This window comes from Sceloporus undulatus, chromosome 2 (genome assembly GCF_019175285.1).
Source record: "Sceloporus undulatus isolate JIND9_A2432 ecotype Alabama chromosome 2, SceUnd_v1.1, whole genome shotgun sequence".
NCBI lineage: Eukaryota > Metazoa > Chordata > Lepidosauria > Squamata > Phrynosomatidae > Sceloporus > Sceloporus undulatus.
In genome coordinates, this window is record NC_056523.1 from 255,892,665 (window position 1) to 255,913,708 (window position 21,044).

At 39.7% G+C, this 21,044-nt stretch overlaps 1 protein-coding gene across 3 annotated transcripts in view; it reads left to right on the plus strand.

Annotated features, from left to right (window-relative positions):
• Positions 1 to 13,887, plus strand: part of LOC121920746 (tip elongation aberrant protein 1-like) — a 73,624-nt gene extending 59,737 nt beyond the window's left edge. For all 3 annotated transcript variants that reach the window (XM_042447924.1, XM_042447925.1, XM_042447926.1), the window contains exons 16-19: positions 3,074 to 3,174; positions 6,576 to 6,660; positions 6,870 to 6,974; positions 13,561 to 13,887. In XM_042447924.1, the coding sequence (XP_042303858.1) occupies positions 3,074 to 3,174; positions 6,576 to 6,660; positions 6,870 to 6,974; positions 13,561 to 13,665 (396 nt within the window). In that variant the 3' untranslated portion in view covers positions 13,666 to 13,887. The remainder of the gene's footprint in view (positions 1 to 3,073; positions 3,175 to 6,575; positions 6,661 to 6,869; positions 6,975 to 13,560) is intronic.
• Positions 13,888 to 21,044: the final 7,157 nt, after the last annotated feature.

Genomic DNA, 21,044 nt, shown 5'->3' on the forward strand with positions numbered 1-21,044 from the left:
TAGAATAATCCAAGTTACATGTATAGCTCAAATTGATACAAACTTGTAGCACTAATGGCTTCACTTGTACCTTAGTAGAATACAGTATGCTGTATTGGTTGTCCTATAATCAGTAATACTCACATTAATAACTTGGTCAGTATCTGTGCAAAAACAGAAGTATTCCCAAAGGTTATAGAAATCACTATTACCATGTTATACATTTTCCCCGGAGTGAATACTCCTGTTTTTATCATGCTCTAGCAATCTTGTATGGCCTTCCTTTTTTAAATCACTACCAATTTCAACTTACGTTCAGTCATCCAGTTCTTTATTTTTTACTAAATACAAGTACAAACATATTGGTCTCCCCAGACGTAAAGCAGTAACTGTGCTTATTTGAGCCAGCACTCTTGACACAGCCTGTTAAGGCCTTTGATCCTGCCTATGATATGAGATCTGACAGAGAGACCCTTTTGATCATCCCATCATCCAAGATAGTCCAGCCGTACATAAACCACAATTGGCCTTCTCAGTGGTGATACTACAGCTGTGGAATGCTGTCAGGCACCAACTTTGAACAGCTTTTGATGGTTGATAGAAACAATCTTGTTCCAACAGGTCTGTAATTAAATAGTTGGACTTATATACTAAACTAGGGATGGGTAACTTAGAGGCTATTCAGACCGCCTCAAAAGGGCGGTTTGCAGCCGCCCCTTTCCTGGCCAGATTGAGGCTGTGACAACCTCACACCATGGCCCAATCCAGCTTCTGGAGGGTGCAAAAAGAGCCGGAAAAAGTAGCTTCTTTTTGCACCCTACAGAGAGCGCCATAGCCACAGCAGTGCAGCTGTGTGGCACCTCTTCAGGGCTGCATCATCTGGATGCATTGCCAGAGGAGCACCATGATGCATGCGTTGTCTGGAATGGCACGCGGCATCATGATGCCCTGGGGGCAGGGGCAGGGCATCCAGCATCAAGACTCTGCACCTTGACTCCACCCACAGCCCAGCACAAAGTGTCAGTCTGTACAGGGCCTTAGAACCTATTGCATTACAAAAGTAAGCCAAAATGCACCAAAACAGAAGGTGCTTTCTGCTTATCCCTCCATATGCTGCTAAAGCACTTCCATTCTCTTCCTGGGGGAGACAGTCATAAAAGCATACCTTTTGTCACACTGGAAAATCCATTTGGTAGAAGGTATGCTTTTTCCCTGTGGAAAGAGAATGTAAGTGCTTTGAGAACATGTGGAGATGTAAGTAGAAAGCCACTTCTATCTCACTGCATCTTGGCTTATATTTGTAATGTGATAAGGCTTTTACTAAGAGGCTTGACAGACCACCCCAAAGGGGCAGCAGGATATCACCCCTTTCCTAGTCATATTGGAACCACAGCAACCTCACACCATGGCCGCAGAAAGGGGCTCCTTTTAGTGCCCTCAAAAGATTCCTATAGCCATGGCAGCATGGCTATATGGCATTCCTTCAGCACTGTGTCATATGGATGCAGTGCCGGAGGAGCGTCATGTGTCATCTGGACATGACACCCCGATTCTGCCCCCAGCTGACCTTTCAGGCCGGTCTGTACAGGGCCTAAGTTTGATAGGGTCACATACATTCCTCATCAGATACTGGTGACCATGCCTCCACCTTCTTCTTAACTCCATAAGTGGCTCCTATGCTCTCTAGGAAACATTAGGAGCAATTTTTGCCATATTTTTGTCCCCTGGGCATGAAGTTTTCCATTTTTAAAAGTGCCTCTAGTTTACAACAATCCCAGGGAGGACAAAAACATGTTTTAAAAAAAAGTTTCAGGGGACATTTTGAGTAAAGAAATTTAAATTTGTTTTTGTTTAGAAATAACAAATTAACACTAAATAACAAATTAAATTCCTTAGGGGCTGCAAAAATGCCCTGGAGAAATGCATGTGGCCTGTACACCACACTTCTCCTATCTCTGAATTAGACTGAGATAAATGTAAGTTTCTGTGGAATTTTTCATAGTGACTGGACATGCATTTTTATTGGTGCAAGAATGTACCATATATGTTACCCATCCTGAGAGCATTTTATGATGAAATGCACCATATAAATATTACAAATAAATGAATGAACAAATAAATAAGTCCCATCAGAATATTGTATAAGTGGCCATTTGTAGACTCTGCTTTTGCATAGAAACTACAGCTCAGGCCCAGATGTTGGTTTCTAGGGGACCACTTTTACCCATATGCCTGTGGTAAAGGAAGGAAGGACAACTGACATTTAAGTGATGAATAGAATAAAAAGAAGTGAAGTCTGCTGAGCACAGCTGTGTTTGCATTGCTTGCCATTTAAGTTAGCCCTGGGAAAACCTTTAGTCAGTGCCTCAGTCTGTGTCTCCTGCAATGAAAACATTGCTCAAATGCATTTTCAAAATAAATTATATTTGCTGGAGGGACCCATTTAAATTTTCTTTAAATCATTTGTTTATAAAGATTACCCAGATTACCCAAGTATCACCATTACATAGCAAAGTAATTACTCTTTATTTAATTTGCTTAGCAATTAAACTACCAATTAAATATTTGTCTACATAATATACTCCTTTTCAAATGAATTAATTAGTACTAAATGCTAAGAAATGGTTGTTAAACATCAGGCATTATGCTATAAAAGATCAGATTAGTTACATTGCATTGCCACTATTAATAATCATTGTATTAACTAAATAAATGCCGAACATTTCCCTTGCTCCCTTTGGAAGCAGGAGTAAAATATTAGAGGCTCAGTTCAAACCTAGAAATAAGATAACATTTACCCAAACATTCACCACTCTGTAACACAGCCTTCCCTTTAGCAAGATTGAATGAAAGAATAAGATTATAGACTACATCAATTCTGGATTGGCATTATTCTAACATTTCTAATTTCTTATGGTCTCCACAGAGGAAAAAATCTATTGGGCCAAGAAACAGGCTGTGATGCAAGAAAACTTGGCTAATCTTGAAACATTGCTCTCAGTAAAAGTGGAGGTTAATCATGATAAAAGCTTTCTCTTCTTTCATCCTACTTTATAACAGCTCAAGCAGTGTTAACTAATGACTTTCTACCCAGACAGTTCAGTTCCAAGATTTCCATTCTGTGCGTAACCAAGCAATGGAGATGATTACAAGGGCCTTTGCTTTGCTGGACTCTGAATTTCAAAAGCTCAACATGTAGGTATTCTTTGGCATTATTAGAATGGCTATTTGATCTAGTGCTTCTTTGGGAGACATGGTTAGCTGCCTTTAAATGGAAGGGATTAGCATGCTTATGGTATAAAGGAATGAAATGTTTCCCCCTATAACATTCTCTAGGCATGTAATTCTTCACTCATTTTCTTCTCAAAGGAAGTAATGTATAATTTTAGCAAATTCTTCCGACTGCCCCATTTTCAAATGCTATTTGCAATTCTAGAGTTAAAGGTCAAGCCCTGTCCAATCATAGAGGATGGTGCTTATCTGTGTTACTAAGCCGAAGAGCCAGCATTGTCAGAGACTACTCTGTGATCATGTGGCCAGCATGATTGCACAGAATGTTGTTTACCTTCCCACCAGAGTGGTACTTATTTATCTACTTGCATTTGCATGTTTTTGAACTGCTAGGTAGGCAGAAGCTGGGACTAGTGATGGGAGCTCACCCCATCATGCGGGACCCAGGCCTTGAACTGCCAACCTGCCGATCTTGCAATCAACAGAGTCAGCGTCTCAGATGGTTGCTTTGTGCCTGAAACAGCATTTTCTGTGCAGAAAATATATTTCTGTGCAAACATATTATTTTTACACATTTTCTTCACAAAACAAACGTGTGAATTTTTGCACAGAATATAAGTCCCCAATTACAGCATGCGCTACATGGAAAATAATGTATCTGCAGAAATGTTCCTTTCTACATAGAAAATGCTGTATCCTGTGCAAAACAACCATGAGTGGATTTTGTGCAGAATAAGTTCTGAAATGTGAAAATACTCTTCAGTCCAGGAGTCAGAGTTTCTCAGCAGTTGAAAAACATTTTTGACCTTTGTTTAAATATTTTTCAAATATTCTTCCCCTCCTCAAACCATTCAGTGTTTTAAAATGTGGGAGAATCTAATTGAAACTCAGAATTGTTTCACTACATATAAATAATATATTTCCTGGGGATCGTAGTATTTTGGAAACAAAGATAAGGTAGAAAATGCTGATGATATTTCCTCTTGGTCCACCTTCTGATAATGGTAATGTAGGCAGAATTTAATTTATACAGAAACTTTCCTTGGGGAAAGTGGAAATGCAGCTAATTCATACAAGTTCAGACTAGAGGAGCTTCCTCCATTAGAAGAAAATGCTTCTTCGGAAGATCTTATTTCAATGTAAATTCATCTCGATTAAACCTCATATTTATTTATTTATTCATTCATTATAATATTTATGTACCACCCAACAAACAATGTTCTCTGTGCAGGTTACAGTAACTATCTACATGAAAAAAAATCATAGAATCATAGAATTGGAAGAGACCACAAGGGCCATCCAGTCCAACCCCTGCCATGGAAGAACTTTCAATCAAAGCATCCATGACAGATGGCCATCCAGCCTCTGTTTAAAGACCTCCAAGGAGGGAGACTCCACTACACTTCGAGGGAGTGTGTTCCACTGTCGAACAGCCCTTACTGTCAGGAAGTTCCTCCTAATGTTGAGGTGGAATCTCTTTTGCTGTAGCTTGCATCCATTGTTCTGGGTCCTATTCACTGGAGCAGCAGAAAACAAGCTCCATACTCCTCAGTATGGAATCCCTTCTAATATTTAAACATGGCTATCATATCATCTCTTAACCTTCTCTTCTCCAGGCTAAACATCCCCAGCTTCCTAAGTTGTTCCTCATAGGACATGGTTTCCAGACCCTTCACCATTTTAGTCGTCCTCCTTTGGACATGCTAAAGTTTCTCAATGTCCTTTTTTAATTGTAGTGACCAGAACTGGACACAATATTCCAGGTGGGGCCTGACTAAAGCAGAATAGAGTGGCACTACTACTTCTCTTGATCTAGACACTATACATTTATTGATGCAGACTAAAATTGCATTGGCCTTTTTAGCTGCCACATCACACTGTTGACTCAAAATGAAATACAAGCATGAAGTCTAAAGCAATATAAAAGAATCAACACCATAAAACCAGTGATGTTTGTCACAAGTATCAAGACATCTTAGGGCACATGTTCACATCAAGCTGAAAATTGTTGGTTTTTTTTGTTTTGTTTTGGTTTGTGGTTCCCATAAAAACACATGAGTTGTAACCTTGTGGGGTTGCTGGAGATTTTCCACTTGAGATCCGCAGTTGCCTCAACAGGAGCACAGTTTCTAGGATTCCATTGGGAAGACACTATGACAGATCCATTAAAACAAGTTTGAATTCTCCATTGTTCATTGCTGAAAAGCCAGATGAGTAAGGAGACAGAGGGAAATATTCGGAATTAACTCTGTATTAAAAGAGGTTGTGGATGCAGTTGTTGGTTTACTTTCTTAAATCTAAACAAAAATCTATCAGTGATACCTTTATCGGCCAACCAAAATGCACATTATACTTGTTGCAAGCTTTTGAAGCTCCATGGACCTCTTCATCAGGCAAGATATTACAAACCAAACAGGAGAAAAAACAATTGGAGATGTCAGACAAAGATGGTATGCTGGGTAAGTTACAGTGTCTAGACCAATGGTTCCTAAACGTTGGTTCTCTAGATGTTTTGGACTTCCACTCTGGGAAGCCCCATCTATCTTGATCAACAGTTAGGAATTCTGAGAGGTGAAGTCCAAGACATCTGGAAGACTAAAGTTTGCGAATCACTGGTGTCGACATTTTCATCAATATAGATTCTTGGAGACTTGATTGTCTAGCCATTAATAATATTATATCAGATAGCTGTTCAACCTGTACCAGGAATTGGCACTGTCTTCCCTTGGACATTCATGGCTTTTTTTCTCCTTTCATTTTCTTTTTGGCTTGAAGGCTATCCCAGTAAATTTATGGGGCTCTATTTCTGCTGTTAGATACTGTAGCATCATACAATGTGGCATGTCACATGTCATATAGAATTAGGTTAAATTATGAGGCAAAGCCACTCACTACTAAAAGCAGAAAAAAGAACAATGCTGCACAAAAGTCACAATAATTGAAAGGTCAAAGAGGAATGTATAGGCTGCAATATACAACCCAGCAGACTCTTCCTGTATATGGTCTACATTTGATTTTGTTTTGTCCTTTTACACCATTCAAGAGCCCCACGGGGGCATTTTTAAGTGCTCAATTTTAGTGTTCTAGTTGAGGAGAGGATTTTTATTAAAATGCATTGAAACATGGGAAGATAGGTTTTTGAAAAAATATATATTGCTAAACCCCTAATTTGCTTTGGACCACCGTTTTCCCCTGTTGTATACTTTGATTAACCTTTCTCAAATTACCAGATCCATAGGAGTACATCTCCTGTAATTCTCTGCCAAAGTGGCCCATGACCAGCAGCTTGGGAAGGATGGACTTTAATCTGTATTTTTGCTGTTTTTAAAATTCTTTTTTCTTTCCCTTGCATGGTTCATTCTCAGGGCAAAAGCTGAATTGGTTCAGGCAACAGTAGCTTTCCAACAGGAAAAAGAGCAATATGACATACACTTTAAAAATCAACAGAAGGTAAATATTTTCTTTTTCTTCTCACCTGGCACAATATATTGCTGTTATCTTCTTCCACAGCTCTTACTGCAGTTGTAAGGGTGCTGGAATATGCTGAAGCAGAGCTCTTCAGCTATCCTGAACATTTCATTGATTTCAGTTTTGGTTTCTATTTTGAATCATGTTGTACTTGACAAATTGCTTCTCACACAAACCTCTCTCTAAACCAGGACCTCCAAGAGATGCTAGAAAAACACAAGGTCCAGAACGAAGCATGGCTCAAAGCTAGAGCTGAAGAAAATGACAAGGAAAGGAAAGAGCTCTATAAACTGAGGGTAAATATTTACAAAATGAAGGGGGGAGGCAGTGACTAGAAAAAGCCTGAGTGTTTCCTTATGCCATGACCTAAGGCCTGCTTTCAATTGTATACACAGCATATTTTACTAAAGTAATATGCAGTTTCTCACAGAACTGTTTTGCAACACTGTTGGGGAAATAACTTCAATGCTGCAAACTACATGCTAATTCTATCAGCCCTAGTACATCCTGGAGTTAATCTAGCTATAGCAAGTGAAAAAGATGTAATTTCTTTATGATGGAGAAATTTATTATCAAATTGAAATAGTGACAGGAGAAGCAACTCTGGGGTGGGTTGAACCTTTTCCTTAGTAATGTCTGACATCAGTTGAACAGTCTGTATCCAGAATTGTTGAACATTTGGGCACTCCAACCACATGTGTAGTTAAGTACCTCTTGCCCCACAATCCCTCCAGCACAAAGGAGATGTCTTCCTTGTCATTTGTGCTAGCTGGACAGGGGTCAGGTACCATCTGTATACCACTTTCAATGTGTATTCCCATAGGGCAGATGACTTAGACTTGTAAGGAAGACATGACCATATATGATGCCATTCTGCATCTGAAATAACCAACTGTATATCCAACTCCCACCCATTTATAAAATGTACCCCTCCCATAGGAGTTTTCAACCATCCAGTTATACAGTGCAGCTGACCCTCCCTTCAATGGTGGATCTGGGACTGTACACATTTGTTCAAGTATGGTCAATGATCTAGGAGTTTCTCCTGACCGTACTAGTTGGGACACAAATGAGGTAATTTGTTAAATTTGGAGCCAAGAGGGTCTAAGGGCGACAACACATTTAAAATGCTTTCTGTAGTTTTAGGTCTAGAATTCTGAAATAAGTCTTGTATGATATAGATGGCCTTATCTTCCCATCCTTTAAATTGTGTGAACTTACCTGGGCTAAGAAAAGAAGGATGTAGTAGGAATGGTCTAATTGGGAGAGGGCTGGGAGCCATAAGATGGCACCATTTCTTCCAAACAGAAAGTGATGTTCGAAGAAAAGGGTTTTCTATGCTGTCCAGAGTTCTAGCTGAGATGTTAGGAAAAAAAGGGCTGACAGACTGAGGTTTTTCTATGGTTAATTTTAATTCTACCCAAAGTGTAGAGGTAGATCTCTTACTGAGCTGGGTAGCTTGGATTAATTGAAATGCTGCAAAGTAGTATTCCAGGTTGGGTATGGCAAGACCTCCAAACTTAGATTTCATATATCGTCAATTTTTAGGAAAGTGAATTCGTTTACCTGCAAATGTAAAGTTGTCTACTTGTTTTCGCCATGAAATAAAATAAGAACTGGGAATGGACAGAGGAATAGTTTGGAACAAAAACGAAAGTTTGGATAGAAGTTTCATTTTTAATAAAGTTATCCTACCCAACAGCGAGAGTTTGTATGATTTCCAGAGTTTCAATCTAGATTTCATCCAATCTGTGAGAGGTTTATAATTCCGTGGGAGCAGCTGGATTGGATCTTTTGTAATTAATATACCTAAGTAAGTGAAACCCAAGTAAGTGAAACCCGATGGACAAAGATGGAGGCTAGTCAAATGTTGCCATTTCAATTGCTTATCTAAAGGCCTATTAAGACAAAGTAGTTTGGATTTTTGTAAATTGACTCTGATGCCTGCTTTTACATCAAAGCAGTGGAGAACATGTTTTAGTGTGGGGAATGAGGTGTCCATGTCTTGAAGAAATACATCACCTGCATAAAGGTTTAACTTATGCTCCTGCATGCCATGGAGCCAACCATGAATTTTAGGATGTATTCCTAATAGAGTCAGCAAGGGGCTCTGCTGCTAAGGCAAATAACACTGGTGACAGAGGGCACCCTTGTTTGGTGCCTCTGCAGAGATCTATCCTTGGAGATTCTTGCCCATTTATATAAACTGTTGCTGTTGACCCTACGTAAAGGCTTCTGACTAGAGCTGTGAACCAAAATTCATACCTTCCAAAAACCCCAAAAGATAAGGCCATTCTAATCTATCAAATGCCTTGAGGGCATCCAAAGATAACAATGAGAGTTGGGAGTGTGAGTGATTAGCATCATGTGTGATGTTCAGCGTCCTCCTAATTGCATCAGCTAATCTTCGGCTTGGCATAAAACCAACTTGACTATCTTGAATATAGTCGCTTATAACGGTGTTACTCCTGTTAACTAGAATAGATAAAAGAAACGTGGCATCTTGATTAATAAGTGAAATGGGCCTAAAATCCTTTACCATAGGATTATCTGCTGATGTTTTAGGAAGTGGAATGATTCTTGAGAGTTTCCAGCTAGGTGCTGGTAAAGAGCAATTCATTAAATAGCTTTACAAGGTGCATTAATTACTTCTCTGATGTTTGGATGCACCCTCGTGGTGGTGAAGTTCTAGGCTTAGCCACTGAAATTTGAGGTCAGCAACAGAGATTTTCTATAGAGGTTTTATACCACTGTGTTCTTATCTTACTCATTGTGTAATTAGGTACATTTACCAAAAGGGATTCCCCCTGCTCTCTGCATCCATCAGGAGCAGATCCCAAAGATTAAAATGCCAAGAAAAAGCAAACTTTTACTTCAAAAAGCACAGCAGCACAGTTTAATATATGGATCCTGTTTTTCTTTGTCCTTGCACTGTGTGAAGTGATCCAGACAGTAATGCAGTGATGATTCATCCAGTTCTGACTCACTGCATTAAAATTGTTTTTAAAGAATGTAATTTGGTGTACCCTGCAGCTTCTTGGAGTGTTTGTGTGTTTTTTAATGTGAAGGACCTCATGCTAGAAACTGGTAATGTGAAAGCAATAATAATAATAATAATATGTTTTTCTATAAATCCATTTTTAAGTATTTCAGTTTTAGAATTTCTTAAATTCTTAAGTAATTTGTAGGAATTCAATTACAAAAACTTAAAAACAAAACAAAATGAAAACTCTTTATTGTTTAATTCAGATGAAACTGTGGTTGGGGCAAGAAGTTTTATTTGATATGTGTATATTATGCGCTAATTGCATTGCAATTAATTTCTGTTGTTTGATTTAAACAAAGTGTAAAACAAAATGTTATAAGTTGGGGAAATGGCTTTTTCCTTGTTATTATAAATCTTTCAAAACATCATTTTTACCTGAAATATTGAAAGCCAGTGTGATGTAATGGTCTGGGTGTTGGACTAGGACTCAGGAAGAGCAGGGTTTGAATTCCACTTAGCATGAAAACCCACTAGATGGCCTTGGCAAATCTCAGTTTCAGAAGGTGGTAATGGCAAAACCCCTCTATCCAAATCTTAATAGGATTGCCATAAGTTAGAGTTGATTTTTGTTATCCAAAAACCTGAGGGTCCTGGGAGGGCACCAACAAATTAATACATTTTAGGGGAATTTTAATAGCTCAGATAAAAGTACACTTTGGCTGGGGCAACATTCAGCCTTGGATCTTTTCGTATATTTGTTCCAAATTACACAGAACTCCAGAGGCAATTCCAAATGGGTTTTGTAGTTTATTAGTAAAATACTCGACACACTCGTACACATACTGTCTCTCATGCATATACACAAGAACTAACGAAGCAAAGGTGGGAAAAGGTGAAAAGTGGAGGCCTTGCTAATGGTAATACTCTACCAATCCTGAAGTGTAGCTCCAATCAAGGGGTGTCCGGAATGGAGATGTCTCAGTATCCACTGTGACAAGTGGGGTGGGCTGGGTTAATGGGGAATGTAGTAGAAGTCGAACAGAGATTCTGTTCTGCTTCAGACTAGACCAAATGGCTAGTGCTAAAATGTCTATATTTATACAGTGCGCCCTTGGCTTACGGGGAGGATCCGTTCCGGACCCTCATGTAAGCCAAATCCCACGTATGCTCAAGCACCAGAGGCGTGCACCCCATTCGTTCTAATGAGACGCACCACCATTGCGCCCTGCATGCTCCTGCGCAGCTCTACACAGCTTTCCACGTAAGCTCAAAGCCGCATATAACACTGGCGCACTGTACTCAAAATCACATCCTAGGACAGTATTCTTGGCATTAATGGATTATTTCATTGCTAAATGTTTTTCCCCAAGAGAAGAATAGTGTGATACGCAGTAGCGGCCAAGCAATTGGTGTAAATGTTACTAGACGAAAAGGGATTCATTCCGAAACTCTCTTTGTCTGGGATCTGCAAACTATCTCTGAGTCGAACTCACTATCACCTTCTCCATAGTCTAGGGATTATGCTGATTCCGATCTTCAATGAGCACATCAAGGCTGAGTGCCTTAGACTTCTCCCAGTCTGGACTATCCAGTTTGACCCGGTATAGCTGGTTTCCTGTGCTGCTCAAGCCACTAGCCTAAAATTTCCCTTTTTAATATTAAATTAAAAGATATTAAATTGATATCAGGGTCTCAGAGTGGTAACTGGTTCTTGGATTATAACTTGATGACACATAACAACAATTGAAATACTAAAGGCAACTGTATGCTGTCTTGCTTGTAAATCTTCCTTAAGATGGTAGGCTTTATTTCTGAGTAAATGCATAAGAGTCAGGGTGTATAGCTCCATATCTTGGTACCTTTTCCTTTTGTGTGTGTGCATGTGTGTATGAAAATTTCACACACAAGTGTAGGTACATACACTCAAAGCGCTCCATCTTCCGGACAGGTATCCTGGTCAAGGTGAGATTGTCTCTGTAAACCAGGGCCACTTGACCTAAACTAACAAAATTAATTTCAAACAGGGGGAAATATAGGATGTTACATTTGGGCAGTAAAAATGACGTGCATAGTTATAGGATGAGTGACCCCTGGTTTGACAGCAGTACATGTGAAAAAGATCTAAGAATTGTAGTAGACTATAAGCTGAACATGAGTCAATAGTGTGATGCAGCAGCTAAAAGGCCCGTGCAATTCTAGGCTGCATCAATAAGAGTATGGTGTCCAGAACAAGGGTAATGATAGTTCTGGACTATTCTGCTTTGGTCAGGCCTCACCTGGAATACTGTGTCCAGTTCTGGGCACTGTAGTTCAAGAAGGATATTGTCAAGCTGGAACATGTCCAGAGGAGGGTGACCAAAATAGAAAAAAGTCTTGAAGCCTATGAGCAGTAGCTTAGAAATGTGGGTATGTTTAGACTAGAGAAGTGAAGGTTAAGAGATAACGTGTTTAAATATTTGAAAGGATGTCATATTGAAGATGGAGCAAACTTGTTTTTTGCTGCTAAAATAGAGCAAGGAGCAGTGGATTCAAACTACAGGAAAAGAGAGTCCACCTAAACATTAGGAAGAACTTCCTGACAGTCAGAGTCATTTGACAGTAAATTATGCTTCCTCCGCGTGGTGGAATCTCCTTTGGAGGTTTTTAAACAGACACTGGGTGACCATTCACCAGGAGTGCTTTGCTTATGTATTCCTGCTCATCAGGGGGCTGGATTGGCTGGCCCTTGTGGTGTCTTTCAGTTCTATGATTCTATGATTATATAATCCATACTTCACTAGAAAGAGCAAACAAAGTTTACTTTAGCAATATGCCAGGGATTCTGTATGTCTTTGTACCCAGTCCACATTGCCCTGTATAATTAGTGCCTCTGACAGAACACTGAAACAAGTGTTACATGAAAATCCATTACTCTGAGCTGCCAAATTTTAACTCAGATATAAAATGACGGTCAGGCACCAACATTTTGAAAAGGATGAAGCAGAGAAGCAGATACAACCTCCTTTAGACCATATTGTTACATGCCTCCAGGTTGACACTGATTTAAGGCAAACCTATCATTGGGGTTTTTTTCCCCCTGAAGAGGTTTACCATTACCTTCTACTGAGTCTGAGAGAGTCTGCCTTACCCAAGGTCAGCCAGTGGGTTCCAGTGGTTGGGTTAGGAGTCAAATACTAGTTTCCCAGTGTCCTACTCCACCATTCAAACTGCTATACCACACTGGCTCTCCACTTCAGAACATACATCATTCAGTGTTGGAACGTAGGCTCATCCAAAAAAGCTGAATGGCGAGGGATTCAGGACAGATAAAAGTTCACAAATCCAAAACTGAGCTGTAGAATTGAGATGATGATTTTGTGATAGCCACTGATTTGAATTAAAGGGAAATGAGACAAACACAAGCTAGGTCTATCAGTGGCTACCAGTCCACCATATGTTATCTTCAGTATCCAAGGCAGTATGCTTCTGAATACTATTTGAGAGGGGGGGGACACAAATGCGAGGATGTCTTGTGGACTTCCCGTTGGTAAACAATAATGCTGGAATAGTTCTTTAGCCTGATCCAGCAGAGCTCTACTGATATGCTTACACATTTTGTCCTTCATTTCCATAACTAGAGGTAACGCTCAGTAACAAGACATTACTAAGAACGGTTTTCCCCTTGATGATGAGATAGAAATGTTTAAAACTGTAGTTTCCTCATCAAAGAGACATAGATAGATGAATTGAATTAATTCCCTGTCCATTTCAAAGAAAGAGGCATAAATAGAAACAATACACATTCAAATTCTAGGAGCTTATGGGATTGGTCTGAAGAAGATACCAGTTTTATTTGTTTTATAGTTCATTCTTGAGGCTTATGAAGTATATTTAACTTTTTTATTATTTTTTCACAGGAAGAGATTCTACATGATCAGGAAAGGTTGAGAGATGAACAACAAAGCATTCAGGAGCGCAATCAGCAGCTCCTTTCTGTAATGCAGCAGTTCAAAGGAATGTGAACAGTTTGCTGAATAAAGCCTGATCACATGTTCCAGATCATAGCAACAACACAGCATCCCTTGAACAACTGAGCTCTTATATTTACTGTGACAAAGCTCCAGTTACCATACAGAGTGAAGTTTGATCTCTCTAACTTTCCATTCAGCCTAAGGATGAAGTCTCTTTTAAAGTCCCTTTCACATTTTAAAAACATTGTAAGCCTCTAATTCAGTATTTTTCATTTTTACAAATAAAATAAATAAAACACATGTCTCTATATGTACAAGAAAGAAAAGAATTTTAATGCCTGACATGATAAAAAATTACTACAATAAATGTAATGCTATCTATATACATAGTAGCATCTTTGATAATATGTTCTTTTAAAGAAGACTAAATTCTTGGGAAACATGGGGGATACTATTGTTAGGAAGCTCATTTGGGATTTCCCAATTGGTCGACAGATGTACTAATATATGATTTAAAAAAAAAAAAATCTGCTCCAACCCATAACAGTCAACAATCATGTTCAAAACTGTAATAGTAATGGATATTAAAGATAACATATTACATTAGGAAAGCAAAAGTGATGAGGAAAGTGAAATTTTAAATTCCACGTGTGTGTGTGAGAGAGAGAGAGAGAACACATTCATGTTGTTGTGTCCCTTTGAGTTGTTTCTGGCTTATGGCAACCGTAAGGCAAATCTATAATAGGATTTTCTTGGCATGTTTTTTCAGAAGGGATTGCCATTGCCATCCTCTGAGGCTGAGAGATTGTGACTTGCTCAGTGGGTTTCCATAACTGGGCAAGGATTCAGACTCTGTTCTCCCAGTGTCCTAGTCCAACACTCAGAACATTACACCATGTGTAAACCATTCCACCTTTATATGTGTGATCTATATTGTGTGTTGTTAAAAACAATGTTTGTAATGCAGTTAGACTGTTCTGTGACTTGTCAGTCATGAAAAATCCCCCACACTTCGAGTGAGATGTTAGAGATGTGAATATGCCCATGCATGTATGCATACAAATATATCTTGATTTAAGGGGACTAAATGTGTTAGGTGTTTAAAATTTCCTGGAAGAGGAAATTCATGCTTCTTTTGTATAGACCTACAGCCATTTTTTTGTAAATTGATCAATGGAGAAATTAGGTTCTGGCTGGTTTTCTTGTCTATATTTTATTATTTCTTACCTTAATGTTTTATTAGGATATTTTGAAAATCCATAGAAGGTCATGCAAAAGTAAAAACTCTGGGGTATTATTCCCAAATAACCTTATGTTTATACAATTGCAGTCTCAGTACACAAAAAGTTTTATAAACTTGATTACTTTATCATTAAAACAATTTACCGTACATAGTTAGCATAATGCGGTTCTTCTTTTTTTGCTGCTGATCCCTTATCTCTTGGTAGAATTCATCAAATGAGTTCACGGTTAAGTAACTGATACAACCCAAATTTTCTCTTTTTGTTAGCCTTGCCTTCTCTATATAGTGACTTTAGTATTTGCATAACACCGTTTCAGCTTTTTGAATCAGATATGGACAATTAGAACCAAAGTGGAATGAAACTGCAAGCCTGTACCTACCTAGGACTAAGCATCTTTGAACTTAGTAGGAATTGCATCTGGGTGTATAGAATTGCCCTGTTATGAAAAATAACATTTCTCTGAAGATGCCAGCCACAGATGCTGGCAAAACGTCAGGAAGAAACTCTTCTAGAAAATGGCCACATAGCCCAAAAACCCCACAAAAACATTTGGTCTCATCACCATTTTTTTTAGGGGTAACAGGTATAAGGTTCTTTTCCTTTGGAGGAGAAAGAACTGGAGCTGTGTAGTTTTCTGAAATTGTTGACAAGCAGGCATTATCAGGTAGGAAGCAAAAGTGGGCATTTTTAGCCAGAAAAACAATGTCATCACTATGGAATTTCAACTGTTCCTTCACAATAGCTGTACATTGGTTAGACTGGCTTCAGTTTTTTGCTATGCTGCAGGTGGAGGTGACTCAATGTACATTTTGACCATCCAGACTGAAGTATTCCACTATTTGACCTGAATCCTATTGAGGTTTCCAGCTAGAGTAGACCCATGGAATCACTGAAACTGAGATGAGTGTTGGTGAATGAACAACTGTTTAATTTAGTATGCTCTAATTGGCATTACCAATAAGATCAGGCCTTTGTGTGCAAGGTCATAGTAGGGTGCTTGTTAAAACAAAGATGGACTGCTGAACCATTTGCTTCGAAATTACCCAACAGTACAATTACTCTGGATGACCTTAAACATGGCGGGGCGGGGGGGAGCTAAAATTGGTACAGGCAGCAAGAACAGCTCTCTCTTCTGTGTAAATTCTCTGCCCTTTCAAACATTAAAACATGGAGAGGTAAATCTTTAGTTATCATTTGAGTTTAAATCATTCTGCAGAATTACAAGATTGTATTCCCCTGGACATCAACAGAAAGACATTGCAAAGAATTTAGTATGCCATCTCATCAGTATTCTGTGGTGAGACCTTAAAACTATATAGCTTAAAGCACTTTCTTGAGTATGTATGAATACCAAATTCCAACTAGTATGAAATATGGTTGCTATAGTAGTCAGCCTCCTAAATCGAAAAGGCTTCTATTCAGCCTCAGTATCATGCTGTTTCAATCCTGGGAAATCTCAAAATGAAGTCTCCAGCTAACAAGGTATTTATTGATACATTTTTATTTGTTTGTCTTGCACATGTGGTTAGGATGTATAATAACAGGCCCCAAGGCATGTGTTTCTGTAAGAAACAATTGTTCAAAGACTAGGCCTCAGTCTTTAGTAGTACTGTAGTTGAATCTTTACTCTCATGTTTCTACAAATTTGAATAAAGTTATATAATGAAACTGAAGTTACCCTGTGACATTACTGTGTGCACAATATGAATGATTTGGCAGTCTTCTCCTTCTTTTTGCATATTTAGAACTACAGGAGTTAGCGAAGACCTACCACTTTAGTTCATTTGTCCAGTAACTTAGGTATGCTTTCCATTGCATAGTACTGTACAATATGAATGCTGACTTTTGGAAATTTCATTCTCACAAGAAAGAAGAAATATGTTAACTTTTTTTATCTTTGCTGCAAGACAGTAATGAAAAATGGATATTTGTAAAGACTATCCAAAGTTTGGGACTGACTCCTGGTGGATGGGGGTATCTACTTATTTAGCCCATAAAATGGCATTTTCTTGGGGATAAAAGTACTATTTTCTGCACAGAAATGCCATAAGCATTTTTCATGTAGAATAAGTCCTAAACTGTGAAGAATCCCGTCAGGGATTCCCAACAAGTAAGTAACCAGGTTTTTTACTTTTTAAAAAAAATAATTAGGAATATTCTTTCCATCCCAGCTGTACAACCTAACCCTTCATAGGAGCTTCAGATAACAATAATCAGTTTTAATTAGCCATAATCATATTAATAAGATATTGTTGAATGGTAGAATCCATACTTAACTAAGGGCTCATTCCCATTTACCGGAAAATCTGTTTCCTGAACCGATTCCTGAAACTGGTTCAGAAAAAACTTGGTTCCCACTGTGTTTGTGCCATTTTCAGGAATCGGTTCAGGAATCTCCAAGTGGTGCGGGCCCGGCCCCAAAATCCCTGGCCCAGCCTCTTTACTGGCTTCTTTGGCCGCTGACTTCCCTATGCCTTTTTCTAAATTTTCTAAAGGAGGTCGCAGAGAAGCTGGGGGAAAGCCAGGAAGGAGACCGCATGGCTTCCGGCTTCTCTGCAATGTCCTTCCGGCCTCCCTGGCCACAAGAAATGTTTTAAAAGGCCCAGAGAAGCTGGTCAGCAGCTGAAGAAGCCAGTAAGGAGGTAGGGCTGGGGATTTGGGGTCCAGGAGAGGCCGGGCCATGCCAGATGCCCCCCACCCCAGGCTGGACTGCCAGTGGGAACCAGGGCAGATTCAATTCCGATTTGAATCCGCCTGGTTCCCACTTGGGCAGAATTGATTTATTTCTAAATAAATCGATTCAGCCCAAAAAACACCCCATTTTCCCTGTGTCTTTTTGACATGGGTTAAATGGGTAAAAATGGGCAAAAAGAATGGTGCCCCTTTCTGAACCGGTTTCTGAAATCAGATTCAGTGGGAACCATGCCCATTTAACCCAGATCACGATCTGGATTAAACGTAGTGGGAACGCGGCCAGAGAGACAAAAGATGATCTAATGGAAAATAGTCAGTGCTTGTCACTTTCCTTTTATAATGGGAATCCAATATTTCTAGACACATCTGCTGATGCCTAGCAGGATTTGGTGCCAGAATAATGAGCTAGATGGGCCACTAATCTAGTGTGACAAGTAGATCCACAAGTAAGGAAGATGCCCAACATACAATATATATATATATATTTTCCCTTGAATAGTTGACTTGTTCCTCTAACATTTCTGTGCTCTCTTTATTGTATCCTGCCATTTACAATATTCTTATGAAGAACAGAAAGGCATATTATCCTGTGTGGATAACAAAAGTGTAGAAAAAATTATCCAGATGCTCATAGGAATTTATTTCATGCCTTCTGATAGCAGCTTCTGATGTGAAAATGAAGTAAAGACAGCTGAAGCACAAATATCTTTTAGATCTTCACTACACTTAGGACTTTATCAAACATGCCTCAGTCTCTCTGTAATCATATTATTAAGAGAACAGAAACATACTGGTTTTGGAGCTTTTGTTATCAGACCTCTCTCTTCAATAGTGCGACAGGGGTATTTGATGCCATTGATGGTCCCCACAGTCTCTCTATCTCATTTCCCCTTAACGCTGCCTCCCTGCCCCATGCCCTACCCAGCATTCCTTTCTTTTTTCCCTTTTTTATTTGTAACATAATTCTGGAGTTATGGGAATCTGATTTAAAAAAGAAATAAAGAAAGTGAAAAAGAAGGTGGGGGAGAGAAAGAAAATAGCCTGCCTGGAAATAGTGAGGGGGAGAGTGGGAGAGAGGAGACTGATGGCACATGACTGCTCAATACCAGGACAGCCACAAACCATCACTATAACAATGGTACAGTAATGGGGTGGCACTACAATTGGCTGCTTATTGATGCATTTCCCCGTCAATGAAAATAGGTCCTCTAACAACGCTTCAATGGCACACCAGCAACAGACTGGAGGCAACACTGTGCAGTAGGTACTGCCAAAGGTGCTATTCTCTTGCTAAAATTGTGGTTTAAAACCTGCATGTGATAAAGTCCTTACACACACATCCTCTGTGTAAGGCAATCATGTTAATGATGAAACTCCACAGTGCCCTTCTAGCCTCCCCTGCATCTTCATCAAAATCTTTTTTCTTGATTTCCAGCTTTTTCTTTTTCCTGGTCACCAAAATAAACGAAATCCAGCTTTTGATTTGATTTCACTATAGCCACTTATTTGTATGTTTTAATTTTAATCTGTTTAATTGTATTTTAAGGGGTGGGTGGGAATGATAGTTTGTGTATGTATATTTTAATGTTGTAAACCGCCCCGATTGTGTTTCGTAGAGGAGTGGGATATAAATAAATTTTATTATTAAATTTTATTTTTTCATACCCTAGCCATGTATTTCCTAGCTCAGAGTTAAGTTAAGTTTCTGACTTGGGGAGGAGAGGTAAACCATACCTGTTGTCAACCAACTTAAGGAAGTGGTGCTAAGAATCGTTGTTCTACTTGCTGTCCTTCATGGTAATTTTAAAAAGATCAAAACTACTGTCAGACCCTAGAGCTTGTGTCTAAATGTGTGTGTGTGTCTCAGCTCCAGAAAAGGAACTTCTTCCACCATGCTCTGTCACTTTCATTATGCAAGAGCCATTGTGCAACGGAATCCTAAGTCACAAAGCAAAACAAATATCATTCTGCCAATCAATCCATTTGCTTTTGCGACTGAATATGTAGGTTACAGAAACTTCATTGAGCTTCCTGTATTTAGACGCTATCACACGGGGCAAAATTGGAAGTTTAAAGTGGGGCCAATGCAGGGTCATCCAGGGTTTAGGGACAAATTTGCATCTGCTTTTCACATGAAGCTGTAGGCAATCAGAAGAGATTCTAGGGTGAATGTGAGGTCAATCAGGAAATAAGTAAATTCGCAAAACTATCAGATTTACGTTTCCATTTTGCTTGCGAATTGGCTGCTCTCATGTAATGGCTGCTGTGTGAAAAACCAAGGCTCCAAATACATCTGGTTTCCTGATTTTGCAAGCTGCCTTGCTGTCCCTGGGAGAGACTTCTTAAAGGGATACACACACACTTCCCTGGCCCAGCCTCTCTCCTCCTCTTTGCAGCTTGGCTTATGGACAGTGTTGCCAATTTCAGGGGGATTTCCTTGAAGGGTGATTGGCAACACTGTTTATGGACCCTGTGTGTGTGTGTGTGTGTGTGTGGTTTTGGGCTTTGCAAATGGAAAGAGTGGGCATTTTGGAAGTCCTCCTGGGCATGAGGGAGAAATGGAGGATCTGTCTTGGAAAAGGAGGGCATGGAATCAGGCAGGTTTATGGACCCAGCCTCCTCCTCTCTCACTCACTCTCACACACACACACACACACACTCTCTCTCTCTCTCTCTCTTTATCGTGTGCGTATGTGTGTGTCTTTGTGTGCGGTTTTAGGAGTTTGCAAAGGGCAGCTTCATTCTACCTTTCTCTGAAACACCTTTTGGGGCTTCTGTGGCAAAGAGGACGTTTTTGGAGGGTTGACCCCATCTATCATAGACAGAGTCCCTATTCCCTAATCTGCCTTCTGACTGACCAGGATTAAGTTGCCTGGATTAAGTTTCCAATTAGTTTGCCTTCATCCAGTCTGTTACTGACAGCAAATGTTGGTTTAGTACTGATATATCTTCCTTGAAATCAACATACTGATGACACCAAACCCCAGAACTTCAGATGACTTCTTTCAAAGGCCCAATTTAAATGGGCCTTTGTGCCGCCCCCGTCACATGCTAGGGGTTGGCTGAGGATGCAGTGTCCATACCGGCCTCACCCCTAGTACATGACAGGGGCATCAAAATGGCGGCACCCTGTACACACAGGCGCCGCCATTTTGATGTGACGGATGCATAGCGTCCACCCCTCCCATCACGCTGGCGACATCACGAGTGCGCCATTTGCACACTTGGGCATCACAAGCATGACGCAAAAAGAACCCACTTTTTGCGGGTTCTTTTTTCACCGCCGGGAAGCCTCGCTGTTTGGCAGCTGAGTCTTCCCACCGGTGGAAATGGAAGCGGCGGCAGACCGCCCTTTTTTAGTGGTCTGTATCCTGCCAAAGTTTAATGTAGATGTTAAAAAGCATGGGGGGGCGGCAAAATTGAGCACCAAGGAATCTCACAGGCCAATGGCCAGAACATAAAACGGGAGGCCTCCAGCACAACCTTCTGAGT